Source organism: Gamsiella multidivaricata, assembly GCF_025024155.1.
Source record: "Gamsiella multidivaricata strain RSA 2152 chromosome Unknown BC939scaffold_88, whole genome shotgun sequence".
NCBI classification, from domain to species: Eukaryota; Fungi; Mortierellomycota; class Mortierellomycetes; order Mortierellales; family Mortierellaceae; genus Gamsiella; species Gamsiella multidivaricata.
Window position 1 is genome coordinate 43338 of NW_026251796.1, and position 16504 is coordinate 59841.

The 16504-nt window shown below is 47.6% G+C and overlaps 5 protein-coding genes and 1 non-coding gene across 6 annotated transcripts; 3 read left to right on the forward strand and 3 right to left on the reverse strand.

The window, feature by feature from the left end:
- Window positions 1–29: 29 nt before the first annotated feature.
- Window positions 30–2890, reverse strand: BC939DRAFT_465177 (WD40-repeat-containing domain protein). Its single transcript, XM_051557470.1, has 8 exons — window positions 2727–2890; window positions 2406–2601; window positions 2118–2258; window positions 1744–2008; window positions 1534–1598; window positions 1172–1430; window positions 895–1053; window positions 30–802 (listed from the first exon to the last, which is right to left on the reverse strand). The coding sequence occupies exons 1-8, from the start codon at window positions 2743–2745 to the stop codon at window positions 134–136; spliced, it is 1773 nt and encodes a 590-aa protein (XP_051407726.1). The 5' UTR covers window positions 2746–2890; the 3' UTR covers window positions 30–133.
- A 156-nt stretch (window positions 2891–3046) lies between these two features.
- On the forward strand, window positions 3047–3119 carry BC939DRAFT_t167. Its single transcript has one exon. It is a non-coding gene; the product is annotated as a tRNA-Lys (tRNA).
- A 243-nt stretch (window positions 3120–3362) lies between these two features.
- On the forward strand, window positions 3363–7094 carry BC939DRAFT_465180 (uncharacterized protein). Its single transcript, XM_051557471.1, has 13 exons — window positions 3363–3638; window positions 3775–3837; window positions 3918–4064; window positions 4178–4252; window positions 4345–4423; window positions 4534–4655; window positions 4750–4934; window positions 5024–5161; window positions 5245–5745; window positions 5840–5901; window positions 5991–6100; window positions 6200–6329; window positions 6419–7094. Exons 1-13 carry the CDS (start codon window positions 3522–3524, stop codon window positions 7069–7071), a joined length of 2382 nt encoding a protein of 793 aa, XP_051407727.1. The 5' UTR covers window positions 3363–3521; the 3' UTR covers window positions 7072–7094.
- Window positions 7095–7168: 74 nt separating this feature from the next.
- Window positions 7169–9419, reverse strand: BC939DRAFT_480969 (cyclophilin-like domain-containing protein; the record flags this gene model as incomplete). Its single annotated transcript, XM_051558987.1, has 7 exons — window positions 7169–7640; window positions 7755–7996; window positions 8086–8474; window positions 8587–8662; window positions 8751–8932; window positions 9025–9128; window positions 9238–9419. The coding sequence occupies 7 exons, from the start codon at window positions 9417–9419 to the stop codon at window positions 7169–7171; spliced, it is 1647 nt and encodes a 548-aa protein (XP_051407728.1).
- A 1961-nt stretch (window positions 9420–11380) lies between these two features.
- On the forward strand, window positions 11381–13590 carry BC939DRAFT_465188 (concanavalin A-like lectin/glucanase domain-containing protein). Its single transcript, XM_051557472.1, has 5 exons — window positions 11381–11489; window positions 11869–12151; window positions 12270–12466; window positions 12569–12728; window positions 12842–13590. Exons 2-5 carry the CDS (start codon window positions 11876–11878, stop codon window positions 13475–13477), a joined length of 1269 nt encoding a protein of 422 aa, XP_051407729.1. The 5' UTR covers window positions 11381–11489; window positions 11869–11875; the 3' UTR covers window positions 13478–13590.
- A 203-nt stretch (window positions 13591–13793) lies between these two features.
- On the reverse strand, window positions 13794–15689 carry BC939DRAFT_465193 (uncharacterized protein). Its single transcript, XM_051557473.1, has 3 exons — window positions 15393–15689; window positions 14759–15299; window positions 13794–14285 (listed from the first exon to the last, which is right to left on the reverse strand). Exons 1-3 carry the CDS (start codon window positions 15550–15552, stop codon window positions 13886–13888), a joined length of 1101 nt encoding a protein of 366 aa, XP_051407730.1. The 5' UTR covers window positions 15553–15689; the 3' UTR covers window positions 13794–13885.
- Window positions 15690–16504: the final 815 nt, after the last annotated feature.

Below are 16504 nucleotides of genomic sequence, written 5' to 3' on the forward strand. Positions count from 1 at the left end.
TAACGATTGGATGGTTTTGGCCTGTGATATCCCGCCTTTTTTTTTCTTTCTTTTTTATTGTTCTACGAGGCTTAGTACTGTACATGTAAAGGGGAAGCACAAAAAAAAGAAAAAGAAAAAAAAAGTTGACCTTTCACCGCTGTCTCTTGACATGTCGTGGGGACGATTGGTGATCATCCAGTTTCCTCCGTGGGCTGCTGTGCTCTCGGTCATATCCATGGCCATTCGTGCTTCCGTTCTCGTACCCGTGGCCATGGCTATGTCCTCCATCCGTCTCGAAAGCCTCCTCATCAGGCCGATGCTTATGCTCCTTCTCTCCACGGTCATGCTCCCGATCTCGATCATGATCTCCGTCTCGATCTCCGTCGTGGTACCTGTCTCGTCCTCTGTCGTAGTCCTGGTCTCTATCGTCTCGTTTCCGGTCCTCGGCTACATGGTCAAGAGTCATCTCGTCCTTGTGATGGATATGCGATGTATCCTGCTTCACATCTACATGGGCGTGCGCAGAGCTGTTGTTTATGTCTTGATGTCCATGGCCATGGCCATGGCCGTGGCCGTGGCGATGGTGACGATGGCCTTGATGGTGATGATTATGGTGATGACGACGATGGCGATGGGGGTGCTTGTAATGCTGTGGTTCCTCAGGTTGTTGGTCGCTGGGCAGAAGCGGGAGGTAAAACGTTTCCTCCCCACCGTCCTCGCTATCCGAGTCGTTGAACGGGTTGATTTTTTCGATCGTCGTCACGTCAATGAGCACATCTTCGTCGTCGTGTTTTCGTTTGGACGCCTCTTCCTCAGGAACCTAGAGTGTGAGAAACATGGCGATAATCAGAATACTGTCGTTATAGTCACCACCTTGCTTTTCGAGGTCATTCTCTCACGATTTTGGCTTACAATGTCGAATTCGTCCTCGCGCTCTTCGTAGTCGATGTTCTCTTCCAGCTCTTTAAAATCAGGGGCGAATGCGCTCCAGTTCTCCTGGTAATTTGTCGCCCAGATATGAATCTTTCCGTAGCTTGACACTGATGCCACAATGGGTCTGATCGGATGCCACTAAAACGCCAGAGTATATAATATATGTATATAGTGTTAAAGACGTCCCTTTCACGTCTGTTGTTCGTACTGTTTGCCTCAGCCAGCACAACTTTCTCATTGATCGTAAAAGACTTACAGCCAGATCCTCCAATGGCTCTTTGGGACCTTCGAGAAACTTGACGAGGTTCCCTCCAATTTTATCCCAGATGTAGATATTGTGTTCAGCCTGATGTCCAGATCCTCCGATGACATAGTCAGCGTCGCTCGAAAAACAGCACTGATTCCATTGGATCCTGTTAACCAGATCCTGGAATTTGTGCAGTTGTTCCGGTGGACCGTCTTCCCTGACTGCAAAGAGTCGGATGATCCTGTCGTTTGCATTGACCAAAATCTCCCTGCAGAAGTCATGAGCGAATGGTGTCCTGATTAGTATCGCTGCTTTCGAAGAGAACAAAGGGTCCGAGGAAAATGTAACCCATGGAACTGGCAGAGACTTACTTTCCTCTCCTACTGAACTTTATACTTTTGATGGCGCTAGTTGTCGGTCGAATTTCATAGAGTAGCTAAGCGTGTTCAGGTTACGAGCAGGCAAAGAAATCGTCAGAGACTCTATTGTGTCGCAAACGTGAGCTCTACCACCGGAAAAAGAAAAAAAAAAACCGTCTATCCATGATGTTCCTTCCTTGTTCAGGCGTCGACGCAACTTACAGATCGCGTTTCCGTGTTGATGATACTGATCTGGCCACGATTCGATCCTGCATAAATCCTTTTCCCTTGCCTGTCGAATGTAACGACCAGCGTCCATTGTGTTTGTCCAGCGGCTACTGTTGTTGCTGGTGTTGGTGTCGAGTTTGAATTCTGTTCGGATGACCCCTCATCTTTAGGATCCATCAAAATAGGTGATCGTTTGATGCCGTTTGAAAAATCAACTAGCACAGGTTTCTCTTGATGTAGCGCAGCAATAAACAGCGAACTAATGGAACAAAACAGAAGGACAGTGAGTGGGTAAACGTCGCCAGTTGGTGGGGACGCGTATAGAGTAGCACGGATGAAAATAATGATCGATGAGAATGGCTGCGTACTTGTTTTTGGGATGGAACTGAGCGTTCAAGACAGGCGTATCAAAGCGGATGGTATGTTGCTTCGTTCCTGTCAGAAGATCCCATACAATACAACTCCAGTCCCTGGATGATGACAAAAGATATCGACCATTCCGTGACCAGCTAGCAATTGAATATAATGTTCAGGAGTTCAAGGGTAGAGGTCAGTAAAGAGGCGACTGTACAAGTCCATCCTATGCCTCCATTCTTGCTTTCCATATGTATCTGCACCACTGCAGTTTTACACGCCATATTAGCATGTTGACATACCTCAGGCTAGTTACTATTTTGACGTGCCCGATCAAAGAACGCGAGACGCCTCGTGTATCAAAGTCCCAGACGACAATAGTCCCGTCCGAGCATCCTGCAGCCAGAAGCGTACCCCGACGGTTAAACCTGACCGTAACAGCCAGTCCGCCCTCGAGTGTGTCCTCGATGACCTCTGGAAAATCTTGCTCAAATGGGTCTGTATCAAAGCGACAAAGAGAATGGCGATGGTTGGCAATCAGCTCAAAAAACTTTGTTCATGGAAAGAGTTGATCTGGACATCGCGAGATTCCTGACAACCCTTAGATTGGTTAGTGTGCGCACCTAGTAGTTCCAGATTCATCGTGTTTCAGAACGTCCAATGTGCTTCCCGCTGTTATTTCCGTGCTTTCTAAGGTTGTGGGGTCGCGTCCTATCTCGTTACAGCTGTGTGAAGGAGTGGGGTATACATGTGCAGACAAGACAAGACAAGACAAGACAAGACAGGACGGACGAACAAAACGAAGCGTTTTTTGAAACTGGTTCTGGGTAAACAGGGACCTTGCAATTATAGAAAAATTGCACTTGTGGAGCGGATTTATTGCTAAACCTTATTTTGTCATTAGAAATATATTAGCCTAAAAATCCCGATTTTCAAGCATCCAGCCCGGCTAGCTCAATCGGTAGAGCGTCAGACTCTTAATCTGAAGGCTGTGGGTTCGACCCCCACGTTGGGCGCTTTCCTTTTGCTTCCCGGTGTTTTGCAGTGGCGGGTGCCATTGCTTACGGTACGCAGGGCTCTTTTTTTTTTGGCCACTTCTACGGTAATTAGATGACATACAGCAGTGGCGGTAATCGTCGCGTAAAATGACGATGGCTGTGGTTTTTTTTTTTCCTTTTTGACGCGTCGTTCCTCGGACAAAAGATGAAGTGTGTGGGGTAAAAATAGGTCAACATGCGTGTATTACACGTGGAGTCTATCTTTGAGAGGGTTGTTTCAAAGCCCAAGGCTCAGGACCTTATTTCTCGCTGCCTGTGCGCCCTGTCCTTTCTACCGCCATCGCCTCCAGTGCCTCATTTCACATCTTTCATTCCCTCTCACCCATCCCCTCTTCATCATCTCCCATCAGTCCATCAAAGATGCAAGAGATGAAGGTTGGCCCTTCGACGGCAAAGGAACACTTGCTCCGCCCACAGAGTGGACAAAAGATGAAGCTGAAGGAAAAGTTTGTCCAGATATATGACATGTTCCTAAGAGTAAGCAGACCTTAAGGAGGCATTTCGCCCATCAACAAGAAGCATTCCATATCGTCGCGCGCAGCGCTGTTGTTTCTCGTCCTAGCGATTTCTCACACTCGCCCCTTTATTTTTTTCTAACGCGTTATTTAACTAGGGTCAGGACCCCGCTCAAGGAAGGGACCCAGACGTCTTTTGGGATGAACTGTTCTTGATCAAGGTACAGATTCAGCCTTGTACGGTTGGATGCAACGAATCAAAGGTATGGGAGATATTAATAGAAGAGTCATTTGTCCCTAGGTCAACGAAGAATACCTTTCTTCGAGTCTTGCACAGACCAGCGAAGACCAATTGCTTGCCATCAAAGATGGCATCAATGGTATCTTTTTACATGCAGTCCAAGCCATCAGGGATCCGTTGCCTCAGAGGCGCCTTCATGCCATGCAGGTAATGAGGTTTTCGTACGGGTTTAGGCTCGGATCAAATTTAGCTGCGCCATGATCTGGATTTGGCTGTGGACTTACTCACAAGACATCCAATCCATGTCCACATCCACATAGACGTTAACAATCGTTCTTGGAGAGATTTTTCGTAAAAAGTTTCATAACTGGAGCTTTGATGTCATTCATCTACTGGTATGCGGAAGACTCTTCCTTGGCCGTTGACAAGATGATCATTTCCCCAAGGCGTGCTTCTCATTATTCGTTTTTACCAACGGGAACGATAGACAGGGCTATCACATGCCGATCTTGTCTTCCGGACGCTGATTCAAGGCCTGAGCACCATCTTGGGAAGCGATGAACCATGTATGTTGATAGGCATGTGTTTCCAGGAGGATCACTTGGATGTTTACGAGAAAGATTGCCATTCCGACGGCCTTTCCTTTTTCTCTTTTAACATTGCAATACCTTTATAGTGAAGTTACAAGTGGTTGCTCTGCGACTCGCAATTGCTTTGGCGTGTGGCAACGATAATGTGAACAAGAACACTCTGAACGAGTACTTTATGCAAAAGGACATTTTCCCGTCCCTGATCAAGGTATTTTTCGTTCCTCGGCGCCGGTCATCCTCCTTGGTGGATAGCAAGGATGAATGATGTCCAATTAATCTTTCTCTGTTTGAAATACCTATAGTTCTTTGTCATGGTGGATTCCGTCGATCTGGCATTTGAAGCGATGGCCCTATTGGGTTTACTGGCGAACTACAACAAATATGAGATCCAGAACCCCTACCTGGCCAGCTTGGCGGCATTGAAGGATGAGGCTGTACTTCAAAAGATGTCTATGGTCATCGTCCAAGTATTCGACGGGATGCGGAAGTAAGTCAAAAAAAACGCCTCCAGTACCATTCACAGTTTATAGTTTGTATGGACACTAACGCGAAGCAACAATCCATAACTGGACATAGAGGATACACGGGAGTGATGGACGACGACGAGCTGTCAGCAGTATCGAAGCTCACCAGTGCTCTATCATACGTGACAGGCATGCTCTGGAACCCGAATGCACAGGATATCTCTGTCACGGATGCCTCATTCGCCTTGCTGTAAGCGCATCTTGTCTCAGCGTCATGCTCGGTTTCATCAAAGGATACCCACTAATGCTGTGTCATTTCGATTGTGCATTTAGTCCGGACGGCAGAGTTACGGTGCTTTTGATATTTTACGACCTCATTTATACCAACAAGCGATTCCAGCAAGTCTTTTTGAGCTACTCTACAACAGCTGCTAATTCACAGGACAAACAAGCGGAGCACCTCAACCTGGAGACTAGCGAAACAGGACTTGGGTCGTTCCTGTCATTCTCATCTTATCTCCTGCAACATAACCGCACACAGCGCTCAACACCGTATACCCATCTCTGTCTGATCATCATGTTGGTCCTGGTCGAGGATCCGACCACGTATCCACATCTGTGCAGCATCCCCCAATCACAGGATCCACCCTCTCTTCTTGTAACGCCTGCGGGCAACACTGTAAACTCAATGGTAACTGTTCGACTGTGTCGTCAACGACAGCCCGTCCTGCCCAAGGTCAAGCAGGCGAGACCCATGGCTGCGGTGCTTCTGGATGTCATATTGGGATTCTTGAAACACAATATGAAGAAAAAGATGCAAATTGACTGCTTCCGGTAAGCTCCCACGTGCGACGCTTCAAGTGGATCGAAGTGCCGAGAGACGCGAGCAGTGTTACTAACTTGGTTTAATCGCGTACTTTTTTTTTAGTATCGCGATCGCCATCATTTTTTCGCTCACAAGCCGGTTCAAAGCCCTTCGTGTTAGACTTCGTAAGTCGCTGCTTCCTTGGAGGTATTTAATATGGCACGGCAGTTATTTACTCAACACTAAAATACATGTCGTTGTCTTCTTCCTATAGCCTACCATTGGGTAGAGATGTGGAATACATTGCAGGGAGTCGTCAAATTCCTGCAATCAAACGGCAAAATCTTGCAGAACCATCCAGATGCTAGAGACTTGGTTGCAGAGGTATGGTCAACAGGATGGCACCCAATGTTGCTGTGGACTTTGAAACCGATACCACCCACACTCTATACTGATACGCTCCTTTCACTATTCTTTCGATAGACGATTGATCTTGTGAATTACTGTGTAACATTCGGGGATCTTATCATGCCGGATCCAGCAAGTCTTTACGCTCTCTACTATGAGATTGTGCGCTCAGGAATTGATCCCTACACGGATCTCACCAAACAATGTAAACCTCCCTTTCCCCCACCTCCCAATCGCTTCAGATCTGATCAAAGTCCATTCCCTAGCACTAACAATTAATCATTTGGAACCTAGTTTTCATTTCGGTTCAACCGCCGTTGCCGCCCCCACTGCCACACCACGATCTGACATCGCGCAACCGCCTCAACCTGGCTACTCCAGTCACCACGCCTCCTGAGTCAGCCCTGTCATCGCCATCGCCAGCATCGGCCTCAATCATGGGCTCCCCGCCACCTTCGCCGTTTCAATCCTATCGATCCGGATCTCCCCTCAACGCTGTTGGTGCTGTCTCCGCTCACCAGCGCCTGATTATCATCGATCTCTCGAATATTAACCAGGTCTACACCTTCTTCTTCACTCACCTCCTGACTTGGCGCGACGCAAACCCAACACGGAGTCTCGGTCCCGATCTGGTCTCGACTATCATTAAGAACCATTATCAGGACCTGACCCTGATCCCAATCCCCCTGGACTCGTTTTTAAGTCAGCGACAGAGCAATGTACCGCTTGGACTGAAAGGGTACAGTGGAAACAACGGAAGGGCGTCTCCTGCTCCTGCTGGCACCTCAAGCCCACACCCGGCCTGGGACGGGTACTCGGAAGTGCCAGCCAAGGTCCATTTCTTCCGACAGCTGACAAGGTGGGTCGTCGCAGACCTGCGGGCCATCTCGAAACAGAATGCTGCAGTTGCATCTGGAGCTGCACAGCCTACATCTACTACACCATGAACAAATAAAAACTATTATACGCGCACCCGTGTACGTTGTCGCTCTTTTTGTGCTTCCACCACCGCAATGTAAGGATACGTCTAGTTTATTACAAAGACTACCATGAACTGAAGTCTCCGAACCCTTTTGCGACCGTCTTCTTTTTCTTTGGCACTGAAGGGATGTCATTCAAATCCTCCACCTTTTCAGTCTCTCCTGCACTCTTCTTCGCAGTTGCAGCCGCCAAGTATTTGCCAACACCACCACCAACAGTGCCACCTCCCTCGACATCCCTCTTGATCGTTGGACCAAACCAGGTAGAGTGATCCAAGGGGTTCTCCTTCTTGACCGTCGTCCTTGCTTCTTCCTCGTACTTGCGTTTCCTCTCCAGTCGTTCTGTGAACGTCTGATAGGGATCCACAAAAACAGTTACGTCCTGCATGACAATTCCTGGTGGTGAAATCGGAATATCTGTGTCCTCGTCCGTGGGGACCAACTCCAGTTTGTCCAGCACATCCATGCCTCCGACAACCTTTCCAAATACTGTATGCTTGCCATCCAGATGCGTGCAGGGCTTAAAAGTAATGAAGCTATAAATTGGTTAAAGTGGTGCTCAAATGGTCAGTACTCTTCCGCCCCAGATACCAAAAATACAAGCCTTGGCAGTCAGGCAGCGACACCACGCCGCATTAAAGAAAACTTACAACTGCGAGGAATTTGTTCCGGGTCCTTTGTTGGCCATACTAAGGATCCCCCGTGCATTATGAGACAGCTTGGACTTGATCTCGTCCTTAAAATTCTCTTTCCAGTATGATTCACCACCGCGTCCAGTTCCTGTAGGATCGCCTCCCTGCAGCATAAAGTTCTTGATCTTGCGATGGAATTTGACATCCTTGTAGTATCCAGTCTTTGCAAGCATAATGAAATTGTAGCATGTCCGCGGTGTCTACAAAGAAGGGGAATGAAAAATCCATGTCAGTCGTTTTCCATAACAACAGTAACGACGCACTCATGAGTAATAAAAGACTGGTGTACCTGGTCGCAAAACAGCTCGATGTTGATTTTGCCAAAATTAGTGTTGATGCTTGCATATCCCTTGGCCTTGATCAACGGGAACATGTACTCTTCATGGCTCATCAAAGCGCGGTCGTCTGTCGTGGTCACACTGACGGCTGTCGAGGTCAGGGATGCACTGGTCTTTCCTGTTGTATACGCCGCTGCGTTATATGCGAGTCCCGGCTTGTTGGACATGGCTTCCATGGCCTTGTTGGTGGTCCTCCCTTGGGCCATAGCCACAACCTCCTTCTGTTTCTTCTCGACCGCTGCCTTTTCAATCTTCTCCATGTTCATCTGCGACAGAATCTTGCCCGTTGATCCTTGCTTGTTAATATTGTTGAGAGGGTCGCGCTTTTTCCTTTCAGCAGCTATTTAAAGCGATCGGGCGAATGAATTATAGAAAGGCCAGGATATTTGATAAATATTGATAATTTGATTTTTTTGGTAGCCAGAAAGATGCCTCGGTCAAATGTATCTAACCTTCATCAACTGCAGAGAGTTCATTCTTGACATAGTGAAATTCACTTAAATTCTTGTTCTTCAGGTTGTGGGGGTCCTAAGGTGAGAATCGACATGGACAGTATTAACATATATACCTATAATGGCCCTGCATAGCAATGGTTATAGATTGGGCCGATGCTGACCTGGATGGTGATAATTTCTTTGCGTGTGAATGGTTCGTCTGTCATGAGGTCCTTCCAGAACTTGGCCTTGATGTTGAGCCGTTCCACCGCCTCGTATGCAAATACATTTCCTGAAGGCTTGATCGCAACAATATGTGTGTTTTCATTGAAGACCCTCAGAGTGATCGGGCAATGGTATTCATCTATCCAAATGGCCGTGTATTTTGTTAGCTTCCATGCTTTGCAAAGTGCCCCTTTGGAGCCGGAAAGAGACGAAGGCCGATCATATAGGTACCATTGGCATTCTTGAAAAAATTCAACTTGATCAGGGATTTTGGGTCCAATTTCTCGCCTGTCACAGGATTCGCACCGTACTTTTTCAGATACGGCACGATGTTTCTATCAAAAGAGCAATGAGGAGAGTAAAGGTAGAGTTCGAAATAAGTATTTACGCCTTTCATAGTCCTTAACCATGATATCCACAAAAGAAAAAAGACCAAGGACTTACACGAGGTCAAAGACGATGCCATCCTCGGTGCAGACTGGATGCTGAAATGGCTGTAACGAGAGTGCACAGCAGTCGAAGGGCAATCGACGGAAGATCTGGGTATTTCTGCGTCCTCCTGCTCCTCCAAAGGTCATGCCTCCTTCCGAGAACTCATTACTCCACTCGGAGTGGGTAATATACATTTTGTCTACAAAAAACGAAGAGTAAGGCTGGTGAGACTTTACTGTATCCGTTCATATGTCCTGTTAGAGACCTGATGTCCAGTATTTGCCCCGCACCTGTTCCTTTCCCCATGGCGATGTGCTTGCAGATCGAATGGATGAGTGAAACGGCGGTGGTGGGGATGGTAGTGGTGGCGATGGTAGTGGTAATGGGAATGGCGCTTCAGCATCCACAACAGAGAACAATAACGGGCGTGACTGAGGAAGGGGATCTGAACTCAAAACGAAATGAATTATCCAAAGGATATTAGGAGCGCTGGTCTGTCCTCTTTCGCTTCTTCCTTCCCTCTTTCCGCTCCATTCCTTTTTTTTTACGCCCTCGCCCTCGTCCATCCCTCTGATCATCCCGAAGACCGACTCTTTTATTCTCTTTGGATGCGAGGATAGCGTGCTCGGAGACACTGCGCTCAACAAGACGACATACACCTCGTTCTCTCGCTCTTGCCCTACTCGGGCAGTCGTATTATCAAACAACCCTCAACCCTGCCTCAGAAACACTCAGCTCGGACCTAATGGAACAGCCCTCGAGCCTACCGGTAACAACTCGGCAGTGCCTCGCTATCACTTGTGCCACTTCTGTGGACCGACTGGCTAAATATCTTGATCCGCTGTGATAGATGACCAACGTGCTCATGTTGAGCTCGATCCTCTTGGTCTTCTTGTGCTTCCTGGTCCAGCTCTCGTACGAGAACTACGCCAACATGTTGTACCTGCACCATTCGCAATCACACCATCACCACCACCACCACCATCACCACCACCTTTACAACCGACAGTCACCGCTTCTCGGCCCAATGGATCCAGGTATGTGGGAAGAAAAGACCTGTGCAATTTGTTTTCAGTAGGCGACGCGTTTTTTTTTCTCGTTACTGCTCTGCGTTAAAGTTCCATACTTTGTGTTCCGAGCAACTGCGGTGCTTCTGTTTGGACGCGGGAATAGCATGCCGAACATGGGTGTTGTCGCGCGACTCTGTTCTTGACCTTCCCCACCACTTTTTTTTTTTTTTTTTTTTATTTGGTCTTTGTGTCGATCCGATTCGATTTCGTACGTGTGTTATTCCTGGCACTGATCCTGTATTTGTTGCTTTGTGTGTCTCGCGTAGCCTTGATAGGGAAACCGAAGAGATCGTGAAGCAAGGGACTTGACTCCGTGAGGATGTCTCCCCTTGGACAACAAAAAACAGAGAACACAGGCGGCAGTTAGGCCCTCTCACGGTCTCTCCTTGCCTCCTTCTTTTCGGTTGTAACATATCTTTCTTTTGCATTCAGACGAAAAACTACGTTTTCTCTCCCACCCCTCTCTTTCTCACTCTTCCCTTTCGTCCAGCTTGTTTTCTAGTCGCACAACAGTGACATCGCTATCTTTTTACACTGCATTCACCCGCCCTTATCACGTTCACTCCCCCATGTTTCTTGTATTTTTACCACAGCAAATCAAATAAAGAAAAAAATCGAAATCACAAACACTTTCGCGAATGGAAGCTGCGGTAAATACAGGCTACGGAAACGATTTCGCCATCCTTGGGAAAAAACTTGCGCAAAAGATGCATTGGCCAAAAGATAGTCTCGATGGTTGCAGCCAAAGTGACACAAGGAAACGATCAGTCCATCTGGTGGGGCGATGCAGGCACAATGGTAAGGGGCGTCTTCTGCGAGAACCCAAAGGAGATGCGTTTAATTCATTGACGCGCTCATGCTTGAGAAGAAGACATAAAGAAAAGCAAAGTCGCATGGCTCTTGCAAGAACAGGAGCCGGCTCTGATGTATGACGCTCATATGTCCCTTTTTCAGGATACGCCTGGAGATACTCCTGAAGATCAGAGCAACCGCAAAGAGGGGCGGAGGACAAGCTGGAATCATTCCCTCTCTGGTTTCTATGCGTGTCTTTCGGCTCCCTACGGATGGATGGATGGATGGATGACACAATTCCCTGGCTTCCCTCCCCTTTCAAGAACGATACCCAGAGCGAAAGGGTCTTCTGGAGCAACAAATCTCTATGGCGTCCCAGCAATAGCAAAAACACAGCTAAAGGTAGAATCTCGAATTCTCATCTCGTTGGCTCCCTGCTGCTACCGATTCGACCTACCATTAAGGGACCATCATAGTCGAATGGTGCAAACACAACTTTCTCGTTAGCAGCATCCATCAGTCGACACAGGAAAGAAAGTGGCCCTCAATACGCGTTGTTCTTCCACATAAATGTTCCTCTGCCTCCATGGTATTCGCCTTCTGTCTCCTTCTGTTCTCCCCCTCCTTCATTTCCGCTCTTGTAGTTTAATAACCCACTCTATGTGAACTGCATGGTCCCTAGGATGCCCTAACAGCAATCGTACTCCCGCCGCATTTTTTTTTTATCAAAGTCTTTCATATCTCAACGCGCATTTGTCTTTCTCCTCCTTGTCCTCCACAGCGAAAACATGATTCCGTGCTCCAGAATACGCATTCTCCGTTTCATTCGCATAGCCATCCTCGCAAATGCCATCGTCCTCATCCTTTTGACTTTGTCCACAGAGGCCACAGGATGTCAGCGCTACAACGGTGGTTCAAACTGTCCCGCACATGCACCGTGCTGTCAATTCGGATGGTGCTCGAATGCAGCATCCTTTTGCTCTCTTGCCTTGGGATGCCAACCCGAGAACTCGTTCGATATAAACAGCTGTCTTCCACTCCCTCAGTGTACTTCTTTCTTGGAGGTAAAGAGAAACAACAAGAAACGTTACCTGTTTGTTATTTTGTTATTTTGCAGCAAACATCCTTCCTACAAAAAGAAGTCTCAATCGTTCTTTTTGTGCTACGTGTTACTTGTCCTAGAATTTCGATAACCCGAGCTCCATGATCTCACGCACCAACTTTTCAGGAGACCCCTCGGAGGCGCCATGGACATCGGATTTCTTACCCAGCAACACGCGGATCGAGAACGGAAACTTAGTTCTGACGCTCGAGCCAGGAAACACTATCAACAAATTTGGGAACCGAGCTGGATTTGGGGCTACAGTGTCTAGTACAAGGTGACACAACCTAAGGAGCTCGTGTAGCAGCAAACAAAAAAAAAAGAAAGAAGGAAAGAAAAGCGACGCGTGCTAACATGAATTCATTCTCCTATTTTCTAGATGGATGCTCTATGGAACAGTGACAGCGAGGATCAAGTCTGGATCACCTAGTGGCGGAGTTATCTCCTCTTTTATCTACCGAAACGCGATGACTGGCGACGAAGTCGATTACGAATGGGTTGGCAAGCAGCCAAACGAAGTCCAGAGTAACTTTTACTGGGTATGCATATACAAGACTCAGCACCATTAATACCATACACACCCCGTACTGTTTACAATCCGACCCATCGTAACGTATATACCATCCTCTCCCTCTCTCTCTTTGTCTTGCAGCACACTCCGTCAGACATGGACCCCAAGGACATTGACTACTCCCACTCACATCGCGAGAACGTCGGGGTGGATCTATCACAAGAGTATCAGACCTATACTATTGAATGGCTCCCCGATCGCCTCACTTGGCTCATCAACAGTCAAGTCGTCCGCACAATCCTCCGCTCTGATGTCAACGGCACCAAATACCCATCGAGCCCCAGTCAAATTCAATTCAGTATCTGGGACGGGGGGCTCTCAGAACCAGACACGCGCGTCTGGGCAGGCGGACCCACGAACTGGAGTGAAAAGCGTCCCAAGTACGAGATGTATGTGGATTGGGTTGACATCAAATGTTACACACCCATTGATCCTGCAACGACACCATGGCCACCCAAGGATCAGGGCTTCCAGGAATTCGTGAACCCCTTGTCGCGGGACCCGACCTCACCATTGGCCAAGGAAGCGATTGTGCTAGGGGAAAACGCACCAAGGTTTTCGACAATGGAGAATGGTGGGTTGCATTGGGGAGAGTTCTATAACGAAGGCAGGAATCTTTTTGAAGAGAAGTCTGATAGCGAGAGGATCCGGCCCTGGACGGCCACAGTTATGGCTGTCATCGTGTCCTGTGTCCTTACATTAGGACTCATAGTATGAGTAGCAGAAATGGTCTCTCACTCTTGCAAAGGGTCCGGAGAGCATTCACATATGTATATTATATACCCTTCATAGATGGAAAATGTAATCCACAGGAAAGATGTTTTTATGGGAACAGCTATATTTTCGCGAATGATTGCTTGTATACGTCTGGAGCAAAAAAAAAAAAAAAAAGAGAAAGAGAGAAAGAGAGAAAGAGAGAAAGAGAGAAAGAGAGAAAGAGAGAAAGAGAGAAAGAGAGAAAGAGAGAAAGAGAGAAAGAGAGAAAGAGAGAAAGAGAGAAAGAGAGAAAGAGAGAAAGATAGAAAGAGAGAAAGAGAGAAAGATAGAAAGAGAGAAAGAGAGAAAAAATACAAACACGAACAAGAGCAAGAACAACAGAACAGATCTTTGTATTTATTCAGATTATTAATCTGACTCAGGCGTTGACTCTCTATCGTGCTGCAAATGATGATCTTCCGTACCCTCGACCTTCAGCGAGTCAACCAACCTTGCGGAGGATGGTTGGGGACGCATTTTTGCGCTGCATGCCTTCGAGATCACCTCATTGGCAACAAAGAGCGGCAGCTCTGTGATTAGCGCTGGCTGGTTGACATCCATGAAATGCACAGTATAGCGGAGCACATGCGAGATATTGAGCCAGCCAAGTCCATGTTCCGTGGGAATCAGTTGGTCGTTGTCAACACGGAGATCAAATTCGACCGGGTTAAAGCGACCAAAATCCATGTCACTGTCGTCGTTGGGGACCACGACTAAAGCGGAGACCAATCTTGAGGAGTTGACGGTGCAATGGGCTCCAGGGACGTTGCTGTTCACGCAGGTCGTAAAAGATAGTGTTCAAAAATGTTAGTGCCTGCGGAGGGAGACATTGGGTGCAGCCCAAATATGGTAGATTTGGGTCAGAGGGTGTGTGCAGAAATAAGGGAGGATGAGCTCTGAAGGGGAATGGACCTTGGTGATACATACGAAAGAAAAAGAAAATTGCGAGCAAACACACTCATCCGCCCAAATGATAAAAAAAAAAAAGAGACGGATGGTCAAGAAAAACGTGCACGGATAGAGTTGATCGATATTTTTGGGGTCTGTCTCATACAGCATCGTAGACCCAAAGCCCCTGCTCACTCATAGGTAACATGATATCATGCTCTTGCTATGCGTAGGCGTTGGACATGGCTGGGGCTAGCCTGGGCAGGACGGAAAAACTTTGTTGAATCCAGGGGAGTAGACACGGAATAGGAAAGAAAAAAAAATACAAGCAATCAAAAGGATCGATCCACTTACGCATTCTCCACAGAAGGGTGTTCTAGCCTCGTCACATAGTCGACTTCCTCGATCTGGACAATCGAACAATCCACCTCCTTGATCATGAACTCCTTGTTCCTCGTCTCGAGCTCAACCTTCGCCAACAGTCGATCCTGACCCAGCACAAGTCTTCCTGGTGCCGTCAATTTACTCTTGTACTGGCCAGAGCGATCCATCGATGCAGTCAGCGTGCTTTCACTCGTTGGGGCGATCGGACGACGGAGAATGAGGTCGTGCTTGACCACGCGTGTGGACGAAAAGAAGTAGCTGCGACGCAATGTAGCATGGATCTCATATTTCCAGTCGATATAGGGCGTATCCAGCTTGTTGATTAGCGTTGGTGGTAATTCATACGCTCGAGGGATGTCGATTCTAAAGGGAATGTATTGTTCGCCTGCGTCGATATGGATGATGCCTCGACCGTCCGTATCGTTGGCAGCGACCAAGTCTACGCTGCTGCTGACCAGAGGCTCTCGGACGATTGCGTGCTCTGGGGTATCGACATTCAGCATGGCTCCGACTATTATCAAGATAAGAAAAGGTGGAGGTGTCAGAAGCTCGTTATTTTTGAGCAATTGAATGATCCAGAACGAGGAATATCATTTTCACGTACTGTGGCCGTGGATCGCGATGGTGGCGATTCTGAAGGAATCCGCCCGACCGAGTTTCAAGGCGATGACACCACTGATTGTCTGTGCCTTGTGCTCAGCCATGTCCAGCTCCACGATGAAGGGCTGCTCTGTGTCGAGCTCAATATCGAAGGTGTATCCCATTGCGTCTATTAGGAGTGTTGTAGTAAGAAGGAAGAGTACGGGGGGATATTGATTGTTTACTTGATGTTGATGAAGAGAAGGATTAAGGGAGGAAGGAAGAAGAAAGTAAGAAAAAGATACCCATGCTTATATATCCCCCTCCCCTCCTTTCACCGCAGTGGACTTCCCGAGGGCAAACGTTATTGAATATTTTTGTTCTATTGACATGCATACAAAGCGATCACGGAGCTGAAGAACAACCGGGCCTTCACTAAAAATGGGTTTCCTGTCAGGGACTGACCGACATACCTGCATGCTAACGAATTCTTTTCTTTTCTATTTTGACAAGCGCCAGGGTATGCCGCTAAGCGAGAGCAGCCGTCATTTCCTCAATCTATACTCATGTCGAGAGCCGCGCGGCTCACATTTAAGAAGACCAGCAACAACCGGAATAGGGAAGACAGACCAAGTGTTCCGTCTCTTTTTTGTTTGTCTGTCTGTTTGAACATTCATGCACTCCTCGCGTGCCCTTGCACAAGAAGAAAAAAAAAAAAAAAGGCCGATCTGTCCTTCGACTTGGATCCTTGAATACCAAGGGGAGAAGTGGCAGGCATTGTGTCGACTACTGTATCGGTGTAAACAATGATGGATCAAGGAAGCACCAAGGCGCTAATGAGTGCTGAACCATGCAGCCGATGACGACAATTGGTGTGGTGTGTGTTGTCAGGGGCGGAACCAATATTGTTCCTGGTCTACTGGATGGATGCGGCCAAGCTGCATAGCCATGGACAACTATCCTCTTCTTCCTTCTGCCTTGGGCAAAGGAAAGATAGGGTTGTATTTTACGATCATCGGTCCAACTCCTGCATGCACACAAAGCGATACCTCAATTGCTTTATATGTCGATAACGGGGTGCATTGTCTACGACCCAGCTCTCGGTATAGAAAGCGGCACCATGAAGCTAGGGAGAAT

Coding starts and splice junctions, on each gene's coding strand:
- BC939DRAFT_465177 (XM_051557470.1), bottom strand. Junction 1,431..1,533: donor AAGTTCAGTAGGAGAGGAAA/GTAAGTCTCTGC, acceptor TGACTTCTGCAG/GGAGATTTTGGTCAATGCAA. Junction 803..894: donor GCGAGGACGAATTCGACATT/GTAAGCCAAAAT, acceptor CTCACACTCTAG/GTTCCTGAGGAAGAGGCGTC.
- BC939DRAFT_465180 (XM_051557471.1), top strand. CDS start 3,522: ATGCAAGAGATGAAGGTTGGCCCTTCGACGGCAAAGGAACACTTGCTC. Junction 4,253..4,344: donor TTGATGTCATTCATCTACTG/GTATGCGGAAGA, acceptor CGGGAACGATAG/ACAGGGCTATCACATGCCGA. Junction 5,162..5,244: donor GATGCCTCATTCGCCTTGCT/GTAAGCGCATCT, acceptor TTGTGCATTTAG/TCCGGACGGCAGAGTTACGG.
- BC939DRAFT_465188 (XM_051557472.1), top strand. CDS start 11,876: ATGATTCCGTGCTCCAGAATACGCATTCTCCGTTTCATTCGCATAGCC. Junction 12,152..12,269: donor AGTGTACTTCTTTCTTGGAG/GTAAAGAGAAAC, acceptor TACTTGTCCTAG/AATTTCGATAACCCGAGCTC. Junction 12,729..12,841: donor TCCAGAGTAACTTTTACTGG/GTATGCATATAC, acceptor TTTGTCTTGCAG/CACACTCCGTCAGACATGGA.
- BC939DRAFT_465193 (XM_051557473.1), bottom strand. CDS start 15,552: ATGGGATACACCTTCGATATTGAGCTCGACACAGAGCAGCCCTTCATC. Junction 15,300..15,392: donor CATCGCGATCCACGGCCACA/GTACGTGAAAAT, acceptor TCTTGATAATAG/TCGGAGCCATGCTGAATGTC. Junction 14,286..14,758: donor CACCCTTCTGTGGAGAATGC/GTAAGTGGATCG, acceptor CTGCGTGAACAG/CAACGTCCCTGGAGCCCATT.